General features: G+C 58.1%; 1 protein-coding gene across 3 annotated transcripts in view; it reads left to right on the top strand.

The window, feature by feature from the left end:
• Positions 1-14,818, top strand: part of AGPAT3 (1-acylglycerol-3-phosphate O-acyltransferase 3) — an 84,811-nt gene extending 69,993 nt beyond the window's left edge. For all 3 annotated transcript variants that reach the window (XM_041735163.1, XM_041735165.1, XM_041735162.1), the window contains exons 5-9: positions 869-1,022; positions 1,771-1,873; positions 4,312-4,387; positions 9,196-9,394; positions 9,971-14,818. In XM_041735163.1, the coding sequence (XP_041591097.1) occupies positions 869-1,022; positions 1,771-1,873; positions 4,312-4,387; positions 9,196-9,394; positions 9,971-10,059 (621 nt within the window). In that variant the 3' untranslated portion in view covers positions 10,060-14,818. The remainder of the gene's footprint in view (positions 1-868; positions 1,023-1,770; positions 1,874-4,311; positions 4,388-9,195; positions 9,395-9,970) is intronic.
• Positions 14,819-16,887: the final 2,069 nt, after the last annotated feature.

The raw sequence follows: 16,887 nt of genomic DNA, 5'->3' as shown, positions 1-16,887 counted from the left end.
CCCGAATGATTAGCTGTGAGCTGACAGGAGCTCCGCGGGGAGCCAGGGCCCGTGCCCTCTGCATGGGGGGGGGGGGGGGGGGGAGAACCCCTCCTGGACCACCCACTTCTGCCTGCCGCGTCCTGACCCGGAGCCCTGCTGAGGGTGCTTGGAGAGGGAGCCCCCTTCCTGCATCCCTGGCTCAGCTGTGTGTCTGGAGCTGCCCTGAGAGCAGCAGAGCGTGGCCTGCCCGGCCCCTGCCCAGAACCCACCCAGGCCCTCAGGGGCCTTCTCTGCAGGGAGCAGCTTCGGGGGAGCCGGGCTGCCGAGCCAACCCCGGGCACCCTGTGGTCCTGGGGATACATTAATGCTTCAATCCAAAGATTTAGCTTCCTCTTAAGCACACCCGCTCGGCCCCTGGGGCGGGCCCTTCCTCACATTTTCCAGCCCTTCCGTGAGTTTGATGGGCCAAGCATCCAAAATCGTGGCTGTCAGTCGATGAACATTGGTTCTCTTTCCAGCCTTTCTGGTCTAGCAGTAGCTCCTTGAGAACTGGCTCCTTCCTTGCACTTCTCACCCTCACGTTTAGGCAAATGGATAAAAGGCTCCCTGTTTTCCACGCACTGGTGGGAAGGCTGCCGCCCGGGGACACCTCCTGCTTCACTTCCTTCTGGGACATTGTCTTGCAGCTTTGGGAATAAGCGCGATGCTGGTAGCTGTTCTCTGAGGGACTGTGTGTGGCTGGAGGGTGGGTTGCAGCCCCAACTAACATCGCCGCGTGAGGGATGCCGCACGCTGTCGTCTGTCCACCTCTGTGAGGGGGAGCCGCCCCTCTCCGTGGAGCCGCCCGCCCGTGGCCTGGGCTGATCTGTGTCCCCGTCTGTCCCAGTTCCTCCTGTACTGTGAGGGCACGCGCTTCACGGAGAAGAAACACCGCGTCAGCATGGAGGTGGCCGTCTCCAAGGGGCTGCCCGTCCTCAAGTACCACCTGCTGCCTCGTACCAAGGGCTTCACCACGGCGGTCCAGTGCCTCCGAGGGACAGGTAGGGGGCCGCCGAGCTTTCCCTGGGTTCCGTGCTCAGACGCGCCACCGACGGGACCCAGAGGGTGGGAGTGAATGACACCAGGGGCCGGTAGGCAGAGTTGGCACAGCGACGGTCCTGGTGCTCCTGAGGTGACGAAATGCTGGTCAGTGCAACACCTGATGAATAAGTAAATAAGGAAAAATAAGGAAAAGGTCTGTGACCAAAAGCCTGAAAGGAAAAGACACGTGTTCTGATGACTCACCGAGGGGGCGAGATCAAAGGAAGGGACGAGGACAGGGCGTGGAGGAGAGGCAGCCAGACAGTAAATCTGAGCACAAGTGGTCAGTAAAGGCGGTGACCTGTGTCCCCCCGACCCCGTGGGTGGATGAGCCCGAGGGGTAGGGCGGGCTGAGCCGTGGTGTGGGCTGAGCGCGGTGTGAGAGCAGGGCCAGGGTGAGTGGGGTCGGGTGAGCAGGGTGCAGGGTAAGTGGGGTCGGGGGTGGGTGGGGTGCAGGGTGAACGGGGTGTGAGAGCAGGGCCAGGGTGAGCGGGGTTGGGGTGAGTGGGGTGTGGGCTGAGCGGGGTGTGAGATCGGGGTGCATGGCCTGGTGGGTTTTGGGGCTGAGTGGGGTGTGAGAGTGGGGTCTGAGGTAGAGCAGGGTGCTGGCGTGGGCCTGGGGCTGAGCAGGTGCAGGTGCGGGTGCAGGCACTGGTGCAGGTGCAGGTGCGGGTGCCCACGCCCACCTGGGCTCCCCCACCCCAACAGTTGCAGCCGTCTACGACGTCACGCTGAATTTCCGTGGAAACAAGAACCCATCTTTGCTGGGAATCCTCTATGGGAAGAAGTATGAGGCGGACATGTGTGTGAGGTGAGCTGCCCTGCCCACCCCCCCAACCCCCCCGGGCCCTCCCGGTGCCCGTGGAGGCAGCCGGCTCCCCAGGACCGCAGAGGTGGGGTGCGGGAGTGGGTGCAGGGTGAAGACAGAGTGTTCTGGGTGCTCTGAGGGAGGAGCAGCCTCTCCTGCCTGGGGCGGGGGGGGAGGCAGGGGGTGAGGGGCAGGAGGGCACATAGAAGTGTTTTAAGAGGTGTGGAGCTTCAGCTTGGCCGTGACTGGGCTTCCAGGCAGAAGGGCGACTGCTCCAGCCCCGGAGTGTGGGGTCCTTAAGTAAAGGGGCCTAGGACCTCAGCCCTCCTCGACACATCTAGTCGGGGCCTCCCGGGCCTCCCCTCGTCTGGCTCACCCCACTGGGACTTCCCGGTCTCTGGTTCCGTCAGTTGTGTCCAGGAAGGCCGAACCCTCCCTGGGGCGTAGCTTCTGTTAGGTCCCGGGACTGTCACCATGTCACCCGACAGCACTGACTGGGCACCCCCGAGTCAGACCCGCCCTCAGGGCTCCCAGAGGCCCTCCTCATGTGAATCTCGAGAACACGAGCCGGTGCACCCCGCCCCCCCGAATCATCTCGGGAATGTGAAGAGTGAGCCAGGGGCTTGCTTCCCCCGCAGTGTGCAGCGCCCCGGCTGGGAGCAGGCGTAGGTTCTCCCGCCCGCCCCGGGATGCGGCCCGAGCCCCAGATCCCTGCCCTCAGGTCCCTAGAGCCAGCAGCGTCCCAGTGGCCTCCAGCCCTGGCCGTGGCTCTGACCAGAGCGCATCAGCTGTCACCCCAGCCAGTCCGGGGGAGTGAGGGGTGGGCGGAGCTGGGGGATGCCCTGATCCAGCTCCAGGTGGGTGCTCCAGCCACCCCGCCGGGTTGCCCTGCCCCTCCGAGTGGACGGTCCCCTCCAGGAGAAGCCCCGTGCCTTACTCTGTGCGTTCCCCCTTTGTTGCAGAACTACGCTGTGCCTCATCTTATTTTAACAGATATGTGCTCCGAACTTCTTAAAGCTTCGGTTTACTATTTTGTGATACTTACCATTCAGGTATTTTGAAGGAAAGCAATATCCCAGTGAGTCCAGCACATGCTTATAATCAAACAAGCCAAAGCTCTCACAGCCGGATGGAGTGTTGTGAGGTTCCCCGTGCTCATTCCGGCACCGGGCGCCCGCATCCCTAAAGTGGCCGGAGTCCACTCCAGGACACAGATGCTCACCTTTTTATTTATTTTTTTATCATCATTTGAAGTTCTTATTTTATACGTTCCATACTGCGTGTAACAGCCATTTAACACTAGGACCTGGGGGTGGTTATCTCCTACAGGATACAGATCCAAAACCAGGGGAAGATAGGCAAGTGGGCGAGAGGCCTGTAGACAGCCATACCTCCGTGGGCAAGCCCCTTCCGACCTTTGTCTCCTTACCTGTGGCACCCCGGCTCCTAAGGTCTTTCGGGGTCCACAGAGTTAAAGCGTCTTTGTTCACGAGGGGGTGCACATCTCCTTCACTGCCTGGGAGTGTGCAGCAGAGCTTCCCTGAGACTGCATGACGTGCAGCACCAGCATCGCTGCCACGTCTGGCGGCGTGTGTCCCTTCTCACTGTAACTATGAAGATCAACAGGTGTGACCCATTTAAAGCCAGGTTCTCCATTTTTAGAGGCAGAGGGGTTAGGATCCCTTCCAACGCGGAGATTTTGCGGGGCTCCTCATGCCCTGGTGGGGGCAGCCAGGCGGGAAGACTACTGCGATGGTCATTGCTCACGCGTGTCCCCGGTGGCCCCTGCTGGTGGGCTGGGTGCTGCGGCTGCAGGGGGCAGCCCTTCTGGCCCTGCTGGTCTCCCCAGGAAGATGCGGGCGCTCCTGGGCTGGTGCCCCCCCCCCCCCCCGGGGACTGGGGTCATGCGTGAGTTAGCATCCTCACTGAACCCAGCTGTTTGTGAGTCAAGATCATTAAGTCCTGAATCTCTATTGCTTTCCCCATTTGGAGCAAGTAGATTTCATTTGTGAAATACGTAATCTCTGCCCAGTGGAAGACCCTCTCAGTTTTGATTATTTCCAAACAACGAACCATTAAGAAAGACAGAACTCCTGCCGAGGCTAACAACTGCTCACCCTTCGCAGTGGAAACGGGGGCACGATCTGCTCCGTGAAACTGCTCGTGAGCACTGCCTGTGAAATGCGTCGGCTGTGCCCTGGAGAGGGACAGCCCCTCCCCCCCCGCTTGCCCTCCCCCATAGTCCTGCGGGGCATAGGGAGTACAGCACTGTGTCCGGGTGAAGGCCTTTGACATGTGTGTGGCTTTAGAACCCAAGTGAGTCCCATGAGCAGAGAAAGTGGGGCCGGCGAGTCACCCTGCCGTGCAGTAATTTTTTCCCCTTCTCTGTTGATGCCATCCAATGGGTAAGCCACTTTGCTTCAATCTTCTTAACAAAACAGGAGATTTCCTCTGGAAGAGATCCCACTGGATGAAAAGGAAGCGGCTCAGTGGCTTCATAAACTGTACCAGGAGAAGGTAAGGGCGCGGTTTTCCTTTTCCCCCTGGGGGTCTCGTGAAGACGTTTCAGAGGGGGAGCTCTGGGGCAGGCGGGGGCTCAAGGGCTGCTGGAGACAGGAGGACCATGCGCTTATCAAACGCGCTCTACATTCTTTCCAGTTTCTTCCATTTTTCTTAACTTGTGAGAAATCAACACAGTAGAGAAAATATAAAGGATAGTGTTCATACAGCCGTGGCTGATAGCATGTTATCACATTTGTTTTGCTATTTCATGCAAAAGAGCTAATAGAGCTACAGCCTACACGTATCGTGGGTGTGAGCTATACATCGGCGACATGAAGAGACCCTCATGTCAGCCACACTGGTCCCTGCTCCGTGTCCCCCCAGCACGCCCTCCCCTGAAACGTAGCGCCAGCACAAACATACAGGATGAGACGTCTTCATCTTCAGCATTGTGGGAGCCTTAGAGAATGAGAGGATCCTTTCCACGTAGGACAAATATCTTTTTAAAGGCCCTGGTGATCTTTTAAGAAAAAATAAGGGAAATCTCTAAGGGTCAAGAAGAAGATGGAGCTGAAAATCAGATGGTGAGCCTGTGAACTGGGAGTGGCACGCTCCACCAGTGGCATTTGCAGGTCCCTGTAACCTGGACTCTTGAGTTTTAATGCCTACCCAGAAACAGGAGATAAGGGTTTGACCTCGTTCTAGGCAGGAACGCTCAGAGTTTTTCCCTTGCATGGTTGACAGAAAGAAACTTACCTGCCGGCACAGGGAAATGGCTTTGAGCCTCACCCTTGTCCTCTTGGTCTCAACAAGGTCCCCCTGATAACTCATAGTCACAGGTCGGCCCTCAGATGGGTTTGGGGTTTGAATTTGTACTAGCCGTGTAGTTTAAGGAGAGCAAAGTGAAAATACCAGCACAAGGAGCAGTTCTAGGCAAATGACTCCAGAGTCCCCGGGAGAGAAACAGTCCTCTAAACCTCAGCTGCTCGAGATTTCCACAGCAACTCTGCTGGCGATGAGCGTGTCAGCAGACACGTGCACAGGTGCGCAAACACAGAAGAGATAGACTCTCCAGAGACAGTCGCCAAGGGAACTATCAAACCAACACGAACATCAGTATTCTTGAAGTGATTGGGCACAAAGGAGTAATGGAAAACAAAAGAGCAACGCCTACAGGAAGTCAGGTTTGAGAAAAACCAAGTAGAGTGTACAGGCAGGAGAAATGTGGTCGTTGACAGGAAAGTCTTAATCGATTAAATAGCAGATTTGATATGGCTGAAGAGAGAGTCAGTAAACTGGAAGATTGAGAAGAAATTACTCAAGATGTAGCGCAGAGGAAAGGAGAACATAGAAGGAAGTTGAGAAGACATGGACAATGGACCGAGAGGCCCCGGAGGTAACTCCTGGCAGGTCCAGAGGGAGGCAGGAGTGGTGAAGAGCAGGTGGCAGAGACAATGACCACACAGCTTCTGTAAGTCATCGGGTTCAAGAAACACAAGTCTGGAAGAGGATAAATAAAAAGATATCCACCCCCTACTTACCAATGAGATTGCAGAACACCGAAGACAACGAGGCGATCTTAGGATAACTGCAGAGTAGAGACATACTCCCCGCCAGGGAATGGCTGTGAAGTTGATGTCAGACACCTATCAGGGCGTCCTGATATGTCCTATGTACATTTTATTTTCTTAATCATCACACACGCTGCCGTCCACACACATAACACGTGCATACACACGTTAGAAAGAGAGTCAGCCCGGGGAGAACAGAACAAAGAAAATAATGAAAATAGCATAAATCATTTTAATGGAAAGCAAAGCTACCAAAGAGTGAATCAACTGTACTAAACGCTTTTCCTTTAAAAATACTAATAAAATAGAAAGCCGTGGTCAGGACTGACTGGTGAAAAGAATGGCAGCGTCAATAGGAACGAAAAGGTAAGCCCACCAAAGAGCAGGGGGAAGCGATATGAGAGTAGCACCGCTCACTTTACGCTCACACACCCGAAAACTTAGATAAAATGTATGATTTCCAAGAGCAACTCTGCAGAAGAAAAATAAAGCCTCCGTGAAGAGGAAATGCAGCGTATGCGTCCACGTAGATAGAACGGGGTGGGGGTAGCTGTTGAACACACTAGATCACAAAGGAGAGCCCATCGCGGAGTCCAGGGCGTCGTCTGACAGTTTGAAACTTACAAGAAACAGTGTTGTTCAACGGAAGATGAGACATAACCTCACCGTGCGTTAGTAGGAAGTGGGACACTGTGCGTGTGTCTTCGTGCGCTGCGCTTCCGTCAGAATGAACAAACCATGTGTCAGCAACGTAACCAGATCGTGGGGACATAATGTGCAAACCAAGATGGCCTCAGTGTGCGTGTCGTACGTATGATGCTCCGTGAGGAAGGGGGCACGGTGTGCGGGCAGCACGTGCACTGTGTTCACGCACACGTGCCTGCCGAGTGCATGTGCGAACAGGGGCCGGGGCGAGGAGGGGCGGAGTGGCCCAGCCGGGAGCACGGCAGCCCCAGGAGGTGATGGAGCAGGGGCCTCATCTCATCCCAAAGGTTCACTTTCCAAAATCATCTGACGCAGACACAGCAAGTGACACACAGTGACATATATGACTTCTCAGGGTATTTTGATGTTATTTGCCATCTTTTCCTATAGTACTGAGACATAGGATAGTATTTTCAGTCGTCTTTTGTGTCACTTAGAATGTAATTCACATGAAGGACGCCACACTATGTGTGATGTCATTTCTTCAGTCCCCGTTGAGTTTATATCTGTCAACATTAACAAACATATTTAATTCACTCCTTTTATTTTTTTAAGAAGGTCTTTTAAATTTTATTTATTTATTTATTTATTTATTGAATAGAGAGGGAAGTGTTGGGGGAAGAGAGAGAGAGAGAGAGTCCTAAGCAGACTCCACACCCAGTGCAGGGCCCGATCTGGGGCTCGATCCCATGACCCCAAGATCACGACCTGAGCCGAAACCAAGAGTCAGACCCTTAACCAGCGGAGCCACCCAGGCGCCCATTGGTAATTGAAGTGAACTCTACCCCCAACACGGGGACCCACTGCACGCTCCACTGGCTGAGCCAGCGGGCGCCCCGACTCATTCCTCTTAAGTGCACTATTCCAGGACTCACCACGGGGTGACCGCCGCTTAGGCCCCTCATCTTCCTGTCTGTGGACAGTTAGCTTCTGTCCCGCTCTGTGCCGAGCGTCTCTCCAAGACACTAACGCTGAACCTGCAGAAGTCGCCTATTGGCACTTGGCGAAATGTCTCCTGAGTCGTGCCTCAGAGAGACTGCACAGGTCGCGTCCCGTAGCTGAGCACGAGGTGCCCCTCGGGTGCCCGTCTTGTGAGCAGAGGGTCCAAATGGCCCCCTGCCAGGCCAGACGCAGACCCCGCGGGGACCAGACTCGGCACTTGGACCCTCATGCGACATTGGCCTCCCAGAGGCATTGACAGCTTGCGCCGTCGGTTATTTACCAGTTAGCTCCACATAACCTGATGATGTGGCGTCATCAACGGGCCACAGAGGTCGAGCCGTGCGGTCTCCCCAATCCGCAGATGTGGAAGCTGACTTGGGGGTGCTGGGGGTTGCAGGCCTGTTGACCCCACCCCTGCTGTGTGCGTGCCCCGCGGTCAGGGAAGGCGGTGGTGAGGGAACTGGGACAGAGTCCTGAGTCCCGGGCTCCCACCTCCTGGGCACTCGAGTGGGGGCCACGGTGGCCGAGTGCCCGCCAGGCCTCGGAGGGGACGCGGAGTGGGCGTGGCTAGGCGGCCTGGGGCCGTCCTGGCAGAGGCTTGCCAGGGGAAGGAGCAGAGGACGCGAGCTGTGCGAGCAGCCCCGAGAGAGCCCCTCGGCGGCCGGCCCAGCGTTTCCTGTCCCAGAGCTGGTGTGAACGAGTCTCACTGCCCCCTATGCTGCGGGCAGGTGCCGCTCCCGGACACGCTTGGCAGACGTGGCACATGTGTGTGCACAGCAGATACGCCTCCCCACCCGGGTCCTGCCTGGAGGAAGCCACAGCACAGCACACGCTCACGCTGTGGCGTCCCAGGCACCGGGGCTCTGCGGCAGGTCTGTCCTCCCCCACCCTCCCCAACGCCGCAGGCAGGACCCCGCCGCCTCGCCCGGCCGTGGGTGTGGGACTGAGCCACCTGCACGTCAGGGCAGGCGGGGGCAGGGGGCTCCAGAGGCCCCTGGAACGTGGGGGTGCCCACAGGATGAGGGCCCGGCCCCAGGCACAGCTGTCGGGCCGCAGAGCAGTGCGCCGAGGCGAGGGGTGCGGCCCTTCCACCAGCGGGTGCCGGGGCTGCTGGGCCCCCAGCCCCCCACCACATCAGGAGGTAACGGGAGCCAACGAGGGGCCCCCCCAACACGCTGTCATGGGGGCCGGAGGTACCTGTGTGCCCCCAGCTTTCCTCGAGCTTCCGTGCTAGCAGCCCTGGTCCGGCAAGGGTCCTGCCCTCCCCCACCCGCTGCACACGCCGTCGTCACCTCATCTACGTGGAGCTTTGATGGGTGACGTCATTCTCATCATCAGCACCCCCCTCTCGTGTTAGAAGAGCATTCGGGGCACCTGGGGGGCTCTGTCGGTGGAGCGTCTGCCTTCGGCTCAGGTCGTGATCCCGGGTCCTGGGATCGAGTCCCACATGGGGCTCTCTGCTCAGCGGGGCATCTGCTTCTCTCTCTGCTGCTCCCCCTGCTTGTTCTCTCTCTCTCTCTGTCTCTTCCTCTGTCAAATAAATAAATAAAATCTCTAAAAAGAGAAGAAGAACATTTAAAGCAGCCTTGTTCTCGACTCTTCCAGGACGCCCTACAGGAGATGTACAACCAGAAGGGCGTGTTCCCAGGGGAGCAGTTCAAACCCCCCAGGAGGCCGTGGACGCTCCTGAACTTCCTGTCCTGGGCCACAGTCCTCCTGTCTCCTCTCTTCAGCTGTGTCTTGGGCGTCTTTGCAAGTGGCTCTCCCCTTCTGATCCTGACGTTCCTGGGGTTTGTCGGGGCAGGTAACGAACGTGAATAACACGGCTCGGGGGGGCGGGGGAGGTCTTCTGAGCACCTGCCACCGTGCCCGAGCCTGGGAGCCGTCGAGGCGGCCGGCCCATAGGGAGCGGGTCCACTGGGAGTCCTGACTTTGGAGAGCGGCCTCTGCCCTCTAGGCCGCGGGGTCGTGCAGACCTCAGCCCTGTCCCCGGGCTCCCTGCAAGCTGACCGGCCACCTGCTCTGGCGAAGCTGTGCCGAAGCTGGGTGGGCGCCCTTGGGAGGGGCCCTGGGCTGCTGAGTCTGCACGGTGGTCTGAGGGTCTCTGCGCACGTGGTCATTACAGCCCAGCACCCGACCTGGGCGCCCAGGGTCCCTCACGGAACCTTATCAGATGGACACCCCGTGTGTCCCTGGGCACCTGGCAGGGCACTGCAGCCCCAGGCCCACGCCTACCTCGCCCCTGCGGTGGGAGTGGGGGGATGGGCTGGCCTGCTGTCCCCCCGGGAGCTCTGAGGCAAAAGGTCCGGGACCCCCCATGTTGGTTTTTCCAGTTGGACGACAAAGCGATCGGTCTAACCTCCTTTTTCCTGTTTTAAAGCTTCCTTTGGAGTCCGCCGGCTAATAGGAGTAACTGAGATAGAAAAAGGCTCTAGCTACGGAAACCAAGAATTTAAGAAAAAGGAATAATTACTGGCTGTGATTGCACATACAGAACCTGACGGTGGTATCCAATTAACTCAATTAAAAGCAGAACAACACACACAGATCGAAAAAAAAAAGACCCTTAGAAACTATTTTTCTTATTAACTGGTGACTAATACTGACCAGTAAACCTTGAGCCAAGAGTGAAGCCGGCGGAGGCCCGAGGAGGAGTCCAGCCGCACCCCTGCGCAGGGGGCGAGAGCCAGCCGCGGGGCCGGGCACTGGGGCGGCGACAGTGCGGGGGTGGGGGGGCCACTCCTGGGCCACGGGTCCCACCCCGATGTCATCTCCAGAGAATTCTGGCTGCCAGAGGGAGCCTTCGGATGCTTTCTCTTCTTAAACTTAGATCCCAGCTTTGGTTTTTATCGGTTATTTCGGGACCTCATCCTGGCCCTTCGCCTCCTCCTGCCCTCGCCCCTGCCCTCCCGGCAACGGGGACACGTGCGTCCCAGGCCCCCAAGCGCCCGCCTGTCCCGCCCAGCCCGGCACCGGCCCTTCACTTCCAGCGGCGGGGTGGGTGCGCAGAGCGTCCCTGGGGTGAGGAGCCCTCGCCGAGTGTCCGATGCGTGGGGAGCCGCAGCGCAGCCGGGCACACCCGTCGCACGTTCCGACCACCTGGCCCCGTGTGTCAGTACTGTGTTTCTGTAGTGGAGGCACCCCCCCAGCCCCCCGAAGCCTTCTGTCCCCGTCTCCTCGTGGCCACCAGGCGGCAGCCCTCCACGGGGCCGCACCCCTGCCCCCGGTGCCAGGGGAGGGCTGCCCTGCAGCCCACAGGGCTCTTGGATGCTCCTTAAAGGATCGCCGCCGTCGGGCCTCCCTCCTGGAGGTGCTTGCAGACCGTCCGCTCCGAGCTCGTTGGCGTCTAGAGGTTTTGCTTCTACAGTTGGTCCGTGGAGGGCTCTCAGCTCCCCGGTGGGCAGGAGGTGGTGAGCCTCTCCGGGTTGTGCCACCCTCTTTCCCAAGCGGGCGCCGGGGTCCGGGGTGGGGGGCAGGCGGGTGTCCCCCCGGGTGCCCTGGGGCACTGCTCCCCGCAGCTCCCCCCACCAGGGGGTGTCTCTCCGCATCCTGACTTGGGCCACAGCCCTAGGGGGGAGCTGCAGGTTCTGTGGATGGAGGCGTGGGGCTGGGGCCCCCGGCGGGTGGCAGGAGGGCCCTGGGGGGACCCCCGGCTCCCGGGGCGCAGCTTGCCCGCCTGCGCTGGACTTCCTCCTAAGACTGCCCGTGTGCTGTTCTCCCATCACACTCCGTGCGGCCTGCTCAGCGAGGGGGGAAACGCGGGTGTCGGGGTGTCAGCTCTGGCACCTGGGGCCCACATTCCAGAGAGAGGCAGCTTGAATTTTCCAGGAAAAGAAATGGAGGGAAGAGGCATGGGAAGAAGATAAGCTAAATTAGACAAATAACTATGCATCAGCCCTAAGTCTGTATTTTGGGAGGATTTCTTGAGAGAGCACCTCCTCTTTAGAAGGGGGACCCTGCGGGATTCCGGTGGTCGCTGTGGGGAAGGGCACGGGCATGGTGAAGGTGACGGTCCCTGTGAGACTCGGGGCCGAGGCAGCTCCCCCAGCTCAGAGCCCGCAGGCAGGGAATCACCGCCTGGGGCTCCCCGCCGCCCCCCCCCCCCCCGCCACTGGGCTCTGCCCCCCGTGTGCGTGTCACTCACTAACTTCTGGGACATCCCGTGGCCGCCGCAGGGCACAGCTGTGCACCTGCGTTCCCTACCAGCCGTAGACGTAGGTCCCACCAGTGGCGCCCAGCTCTCGTTGCCGGGATCCGTGCTGTCCCCCCAAAGCCTGTGCGCCGGGGAGCCCGGCCGGAGCCACCCAGCGAGCCGCGGACGCCCGGGCCAGCGCAGGTCTCCATCTCAGTGATCCCCTTCTGATCTAACAGATGAGCTTGTGCACTTGATGCCAAGACTTTGAGAGCAATAAAAACTACACCATGAATGTTTGGGGTTTTTTTGTTTTTGTTTTTGTTTGTTTTTTGTTTTTTTTTTTTTTTTTTTTGGTTTATGGAGGGGGTGGAGTTGCTTTTCATCCACTTCAGGAGGAAAAGGGAGAGGGAATTCCTTTACCTTTTAAAATGAATAAATCAGGATAGTGGTTTTCTTTTCTCTTTATGCCCCGCAACTGAGCTTCACGTGTTGCTGATGTCAGTCACGTCCAAACAAAGGCCAGACGCTTGGACCGTCGGGTGGTTGGGGTGCACTCAGGCCCCACGCCCTGAGCACCCCCCGTGGGCACCCCACGGGCTGAGCTCTGAGCTTGCAGTCAGCACAGGCCCGTGCACAGCGAGTGGAGCTGGGGTGGCAGTCACCACCGCTGCGACCAGCCAAGGAGAGGACCACCGGTGTCTGACTCCCCGGTGAGGTTGGGGGGTTCCAGGGCCTTCTCAGGCACCTGTGGCTTCACCGCGGCTTTGTGGCAGCCGCGTGACCCGGGGACTCTGCGGTATAGTGTGGGCGACCGTCCCCACTGCGCGCAGCTGAGGCGGCGTTGGGGGAGGGCCGAGCAGGTGGGAAAGGAAGCATGTCCCCGTTGGCCATAGTCCAGAGCAGGAAGGGAGCCTGGCCGTCCTGCGCTCGGTGGCGGCACGCCCGGTGCGTGGTCCTCCAGAGGCGAGTCTAGTTGAAGAGATGACTTCAACATCCAGCCCCCTGAGCAGCAGCATGAAGCAGTGTCCACAGCACCGTGTCGATGGATCTGGAATCTCCGCGTGCCCGTCCCTCCTGCCCCCCCGCCCGACCCCAGGGCACGCGGAGCTCCCCTCCCCCTCGTTTGCTTACTGAGCATTGAAGTCCATCAGCTCGGGAGGCGTCTGCAGCCCGGCCGCGCCCACGTGGCTGCCGCTGGGGGTCAGATCCGGGTGAGGAAGTCGGGCTCTGCATGTCGCCTTGTCTCTGCTGAGACCCTGCTAGGACAAGCCCAGGAGAACCTTTCCAGCCCGCTGATTTTTCAGCTGAACCGTTCAACCTTGTGTCAACTCATGCCTCCGGTTCCTCGCCGGTACCTGCATGCTTTCCGCAGCGCGCCGTGCTCGGTGTTCAGCGGGGTGACGCGGCCTCAGACCCTCCGCAGTGTGACCGGGCCTGGGGCCGTGGCGGCGGGCCTCCTCCTGTCTGGACGCAGTTCGCTCCCGGGCCGTGCACCTGCCCCTTCCTGTAGCGAGCGAGCCCCTGCAGAAAAGCAAGCCTCTGCCAGCACCCGGGCCCTGGGGCCACTGGGGTCACGCAGACACTCAGGCCCCACGTTCTCGCCCATCAGGGTCAGGGCACAAAGCTGCAGGGATGGGTTCGGGGTAGAAGATGTCACAGTGCGTTCTGCTCCACCGAGGGGTGGCCACACACCCCGAGCATCTGCCGCTGCCCGATTCCGTGCCGTCGCCGGAAAGGACCAGAGCATTTTTAGGGCCCCTGGGACGTGGCCGGAGAAGCTGACCCGCATAGTCTTTTCAAAGACCACTGAATTGCTTAAAATTTTTAAGCTCTGTAATGACAAGCCCACCTGGAGCTTTCTTTCCTCATAGACTTCTCAATTTCTTAACTTTCTGTTGCAAAAGCCAAGGGACAAAGTGGAGCTGTGAACAAGACACTGAGATGCACTGAGCCGTGTTACATTAAACCAGAGTTACTGGATGCAACGCAGAAAGGCATCCGATCCGCTTGTATTTATTGTCTCAGACCCGTAAGACTCGTACGTTGTGACAATCAAATGTGACTTGCCCAAACGCCGGGAAATCGCACTGGCTTCTTAATCGTAAAGACCGTCCGCAAGTACTGCAGCCGTAATCGGGCGTCTCTGTCCTTGGAGAACCACGCGGACCCCTGACACGACCCGTGTGACGGCCGCCGGGGTTCTTTTTCTATTGCGGATGCTCTGTCCTACCTGACCGTTGGCCAGTTTCAAAGAGTGATGAATTACATACAGGGTGCAAATGTATTATACGGATGTTTCCTTTTATACACTTAATTTTTACAAATTTTGCTACTCACGAGCTTTATGTAGTTGAGAATAGCAGTATTTTTGGCCTCTGGGAGCCTGGGGGGGGGGGGATGGGCGGGGATGGGCGAGCCACCTTAGGTTTTAAATGCCTGTGTCCCAGACATGCGGCCGTGTTTGCCGTGCTCTGTGGACATCGCTTTGTACGTGGGCGTGCGTGAACCTCCTCAGCAGGGGCACACTCCAGGTCAGATGCTGCAGGCACCGTGTGTGTTTATTAACATTGCTGCTGCCGTAGAGAGGGAGAAAATGTCCTCAGCATGAACAAGAGCCACCGTGTCCTCCTCCTGTCCCCTGGTGTCCAGCGTGCTCAGGTGCTCCCCGGGGGAGCAGGGGACCCCGGGCCGCCCACCCGCACGGACCACCCCGGGGTGACCGCTCTCTGGGAGGCTGTCCTGCTGGTTGCACTTTTCAGGCTTCTCCATTTCACGTAAGATGCTTTTGGAAGGGGAAATCGGGACGGATGGTGACCACCTGGCAAGGGCAAAGGACAAGATCAGCTGGTGCACAAAGTGCTAAGTGACCCTCTGCCTGCAGACGGGTCTTAAAAGCCATCAAGAACAAAAAGGTTTTCCAAAGTAGGCATGTATATATCAGAAATTATTTTTTTGTAACAACAAATTCATTCTGTGGAGAAAAAATCAAGGACCACTTTTTCTTCTTTATAAAGAAAAGAACTCTTGTCAGAACCAAGAGCTATTCCAGGCTCTCATTTGTCTGTCTTGTGAAAATAAATCGAGCTGAAAGAATTGTGGTGTCACCTGTGCTGGAGGAACAGCCCCTGGTGATGTGCTTTTCTGCTCTGCTCTGTGTGGCCGCGGTGCTGGGGACGCTCCGCTCAGGCCGCCTGAGACCAGGCTCGATGGGCTCTCCCGAAAGTCCCACGTCTAGGCTAATTTTTTAAAATATTAGTCCTCGGAGGGGGGCCTGGGTGGCTCGTTGGTTAAGCACCTGACTCTTGATTTTGGCTCAGGTTGTGGTCTCAGGGTCAGGGGATCAAGCCCCAGGTCAGGCTCCGTGCTCAGCAGGGAGTCTGCTGGAGGGTTCTGTCTCCCTCACCCTCTGCCTCTCCCCCCTCATGCACTAAAATAAATGATTTCTTAAAAAATTAAAATATTAGTCCTTAGAGTACACAAATGAGCCAGCACGTGCACGCATGCACCCGCACACACAGCCATGCTCCTGCACCTACACACACACTCGTGCACATGCACATATCCATGCACTTGCATACCCACATACCCGTACACCTGCACACACGTGTGCACCTGCTCACCCACACAGATCCGTGCACCTGCACACACACACACGTGCATCTGCACTCACACACCCGTGCACCTGCACTCATACATACACCCATGCACTTGCACACACACCTGTGCACCTGCACACACCTGTGCACCTACACATGCATGTGCGCCTGCACAGACACCCGTGCACCTGCACTCATACACCCATGCGCCTGCGCACACACACACGCCGTCCATCTGCACACTCACACCCGTGCACTGCACACACATACCCGTGCACCTGCCCTCACACGGCCGTGCACCCGCACCCACACACACAGATGCAGGATCTGGGGCGAGAGGATGCTATGTTCCCAGGAGACGGAACCGAAGGGCCCCGTACCACTTGCTGTCCTGGAATGGCAGGACTGGACCAGACCCTTATCCCCCATGCACGCAGCACTGCTTTGCTTGTGTGCTGGGTCCCGTTTGAACGTGACTACCCACTGGTGAAGATGAACAGTGTGGAAGGGACCCTCAGGCTCCCCACCTGGAGGCTCACGGACACCCAGGGTATCCGGGAGGTGGGCCATGCTTCATCATGAGCCCCCTTCTCTGCTGGCCACGCTCCACCTCTGGCTCTGCTGGGGAGACTCAGTATTGGGCATCAGATGTAATGAGAAGAGCATGTGTGTGTGCACGCACAGCCATACACACCAGCACACACACACGCATACCAGTGCGCACGAGTGTGTAAGTGTGCACATACCAGTACATGTAGGTGCACATGCATGTGTGTGCCCATATAAACACGTAGATGCCTGTGTCAGCAGACGCACATGAGTGTGCACACACACATGTACACACACATACACACCCCAAACAGAGGAAAGCTTGGGGTGCTCCTACAAGAACAATCCCATTAAGTGGCACCTGGGTGGCTCAACAGATGAGCATCTGCCTTCAGCTCCGGGCGTGACCCCGGGTCCTGGGATCGAGTCCCGCATCGGGCTCCCCGCAGGGAGCCTGCCTCCCCCCTGCCTGTGTCTCTGCCTCCCTCTGTCTGTCTCATGAATAAATAAATAAAATCTTGAAAAAAAGAACAATCTCATTAAGAAATGATACGAAATCACAAATTTACGCCTTTGAAACCATCCTTTTTGTCATGTTTCCTCATGTTTCACGTAATGCCCAAGACCGCTGAATTGTCCAGGTGACCCACACGGCCGTGGAATTTCCCGAAAGGGAAGCCCCTCTTGACAAAAGTGCTCCCCAAGGGCTAGAAACTCAGTGAAGAGATCCAGTTGTCCTGTGGTGTCTCCGAGGGAGTGGGTGACGTCGCAGGCCAGGCTCCAGCGGCAGCAGCCACGGCACACCAGCACACCCAGAGGGACGTCCCGGAGCGGGTTTCGTGGGACGTGGGGAGAATAAATGCGTGGAATGTACAGAATGTGTGACATAGGCGGTTAGGGCGTGAGGTTTTCAGGGAGAACCTTGCAGGTGGTTGAAGGGGTTCCCCCAGCTGCCTGGCGTGGAGCCCGACGCCCTGAGATCACACGGGTGCACCCGCAATGCCCTCAAGCCGCCCT

Source organism: Vulpes lagopus, chromosome 20 (genome assembly GCF_018345385.1).
Source record: "Vulpes lagopus strain Blue_001 chromosome 20, ASM1834538v1, whole genome shotgun sequence".
NCBI classification, from domain to species: Eukaryota; Metazoa; Chordata; class Mammalia; order Carnivora; family Canidae; genus Vulpes; species Vulpes lagopus.
Note: the sequence above shows the minus strand (reverse complement) of the source record. Positions and strands in the feature narration are given on the sequence as shown.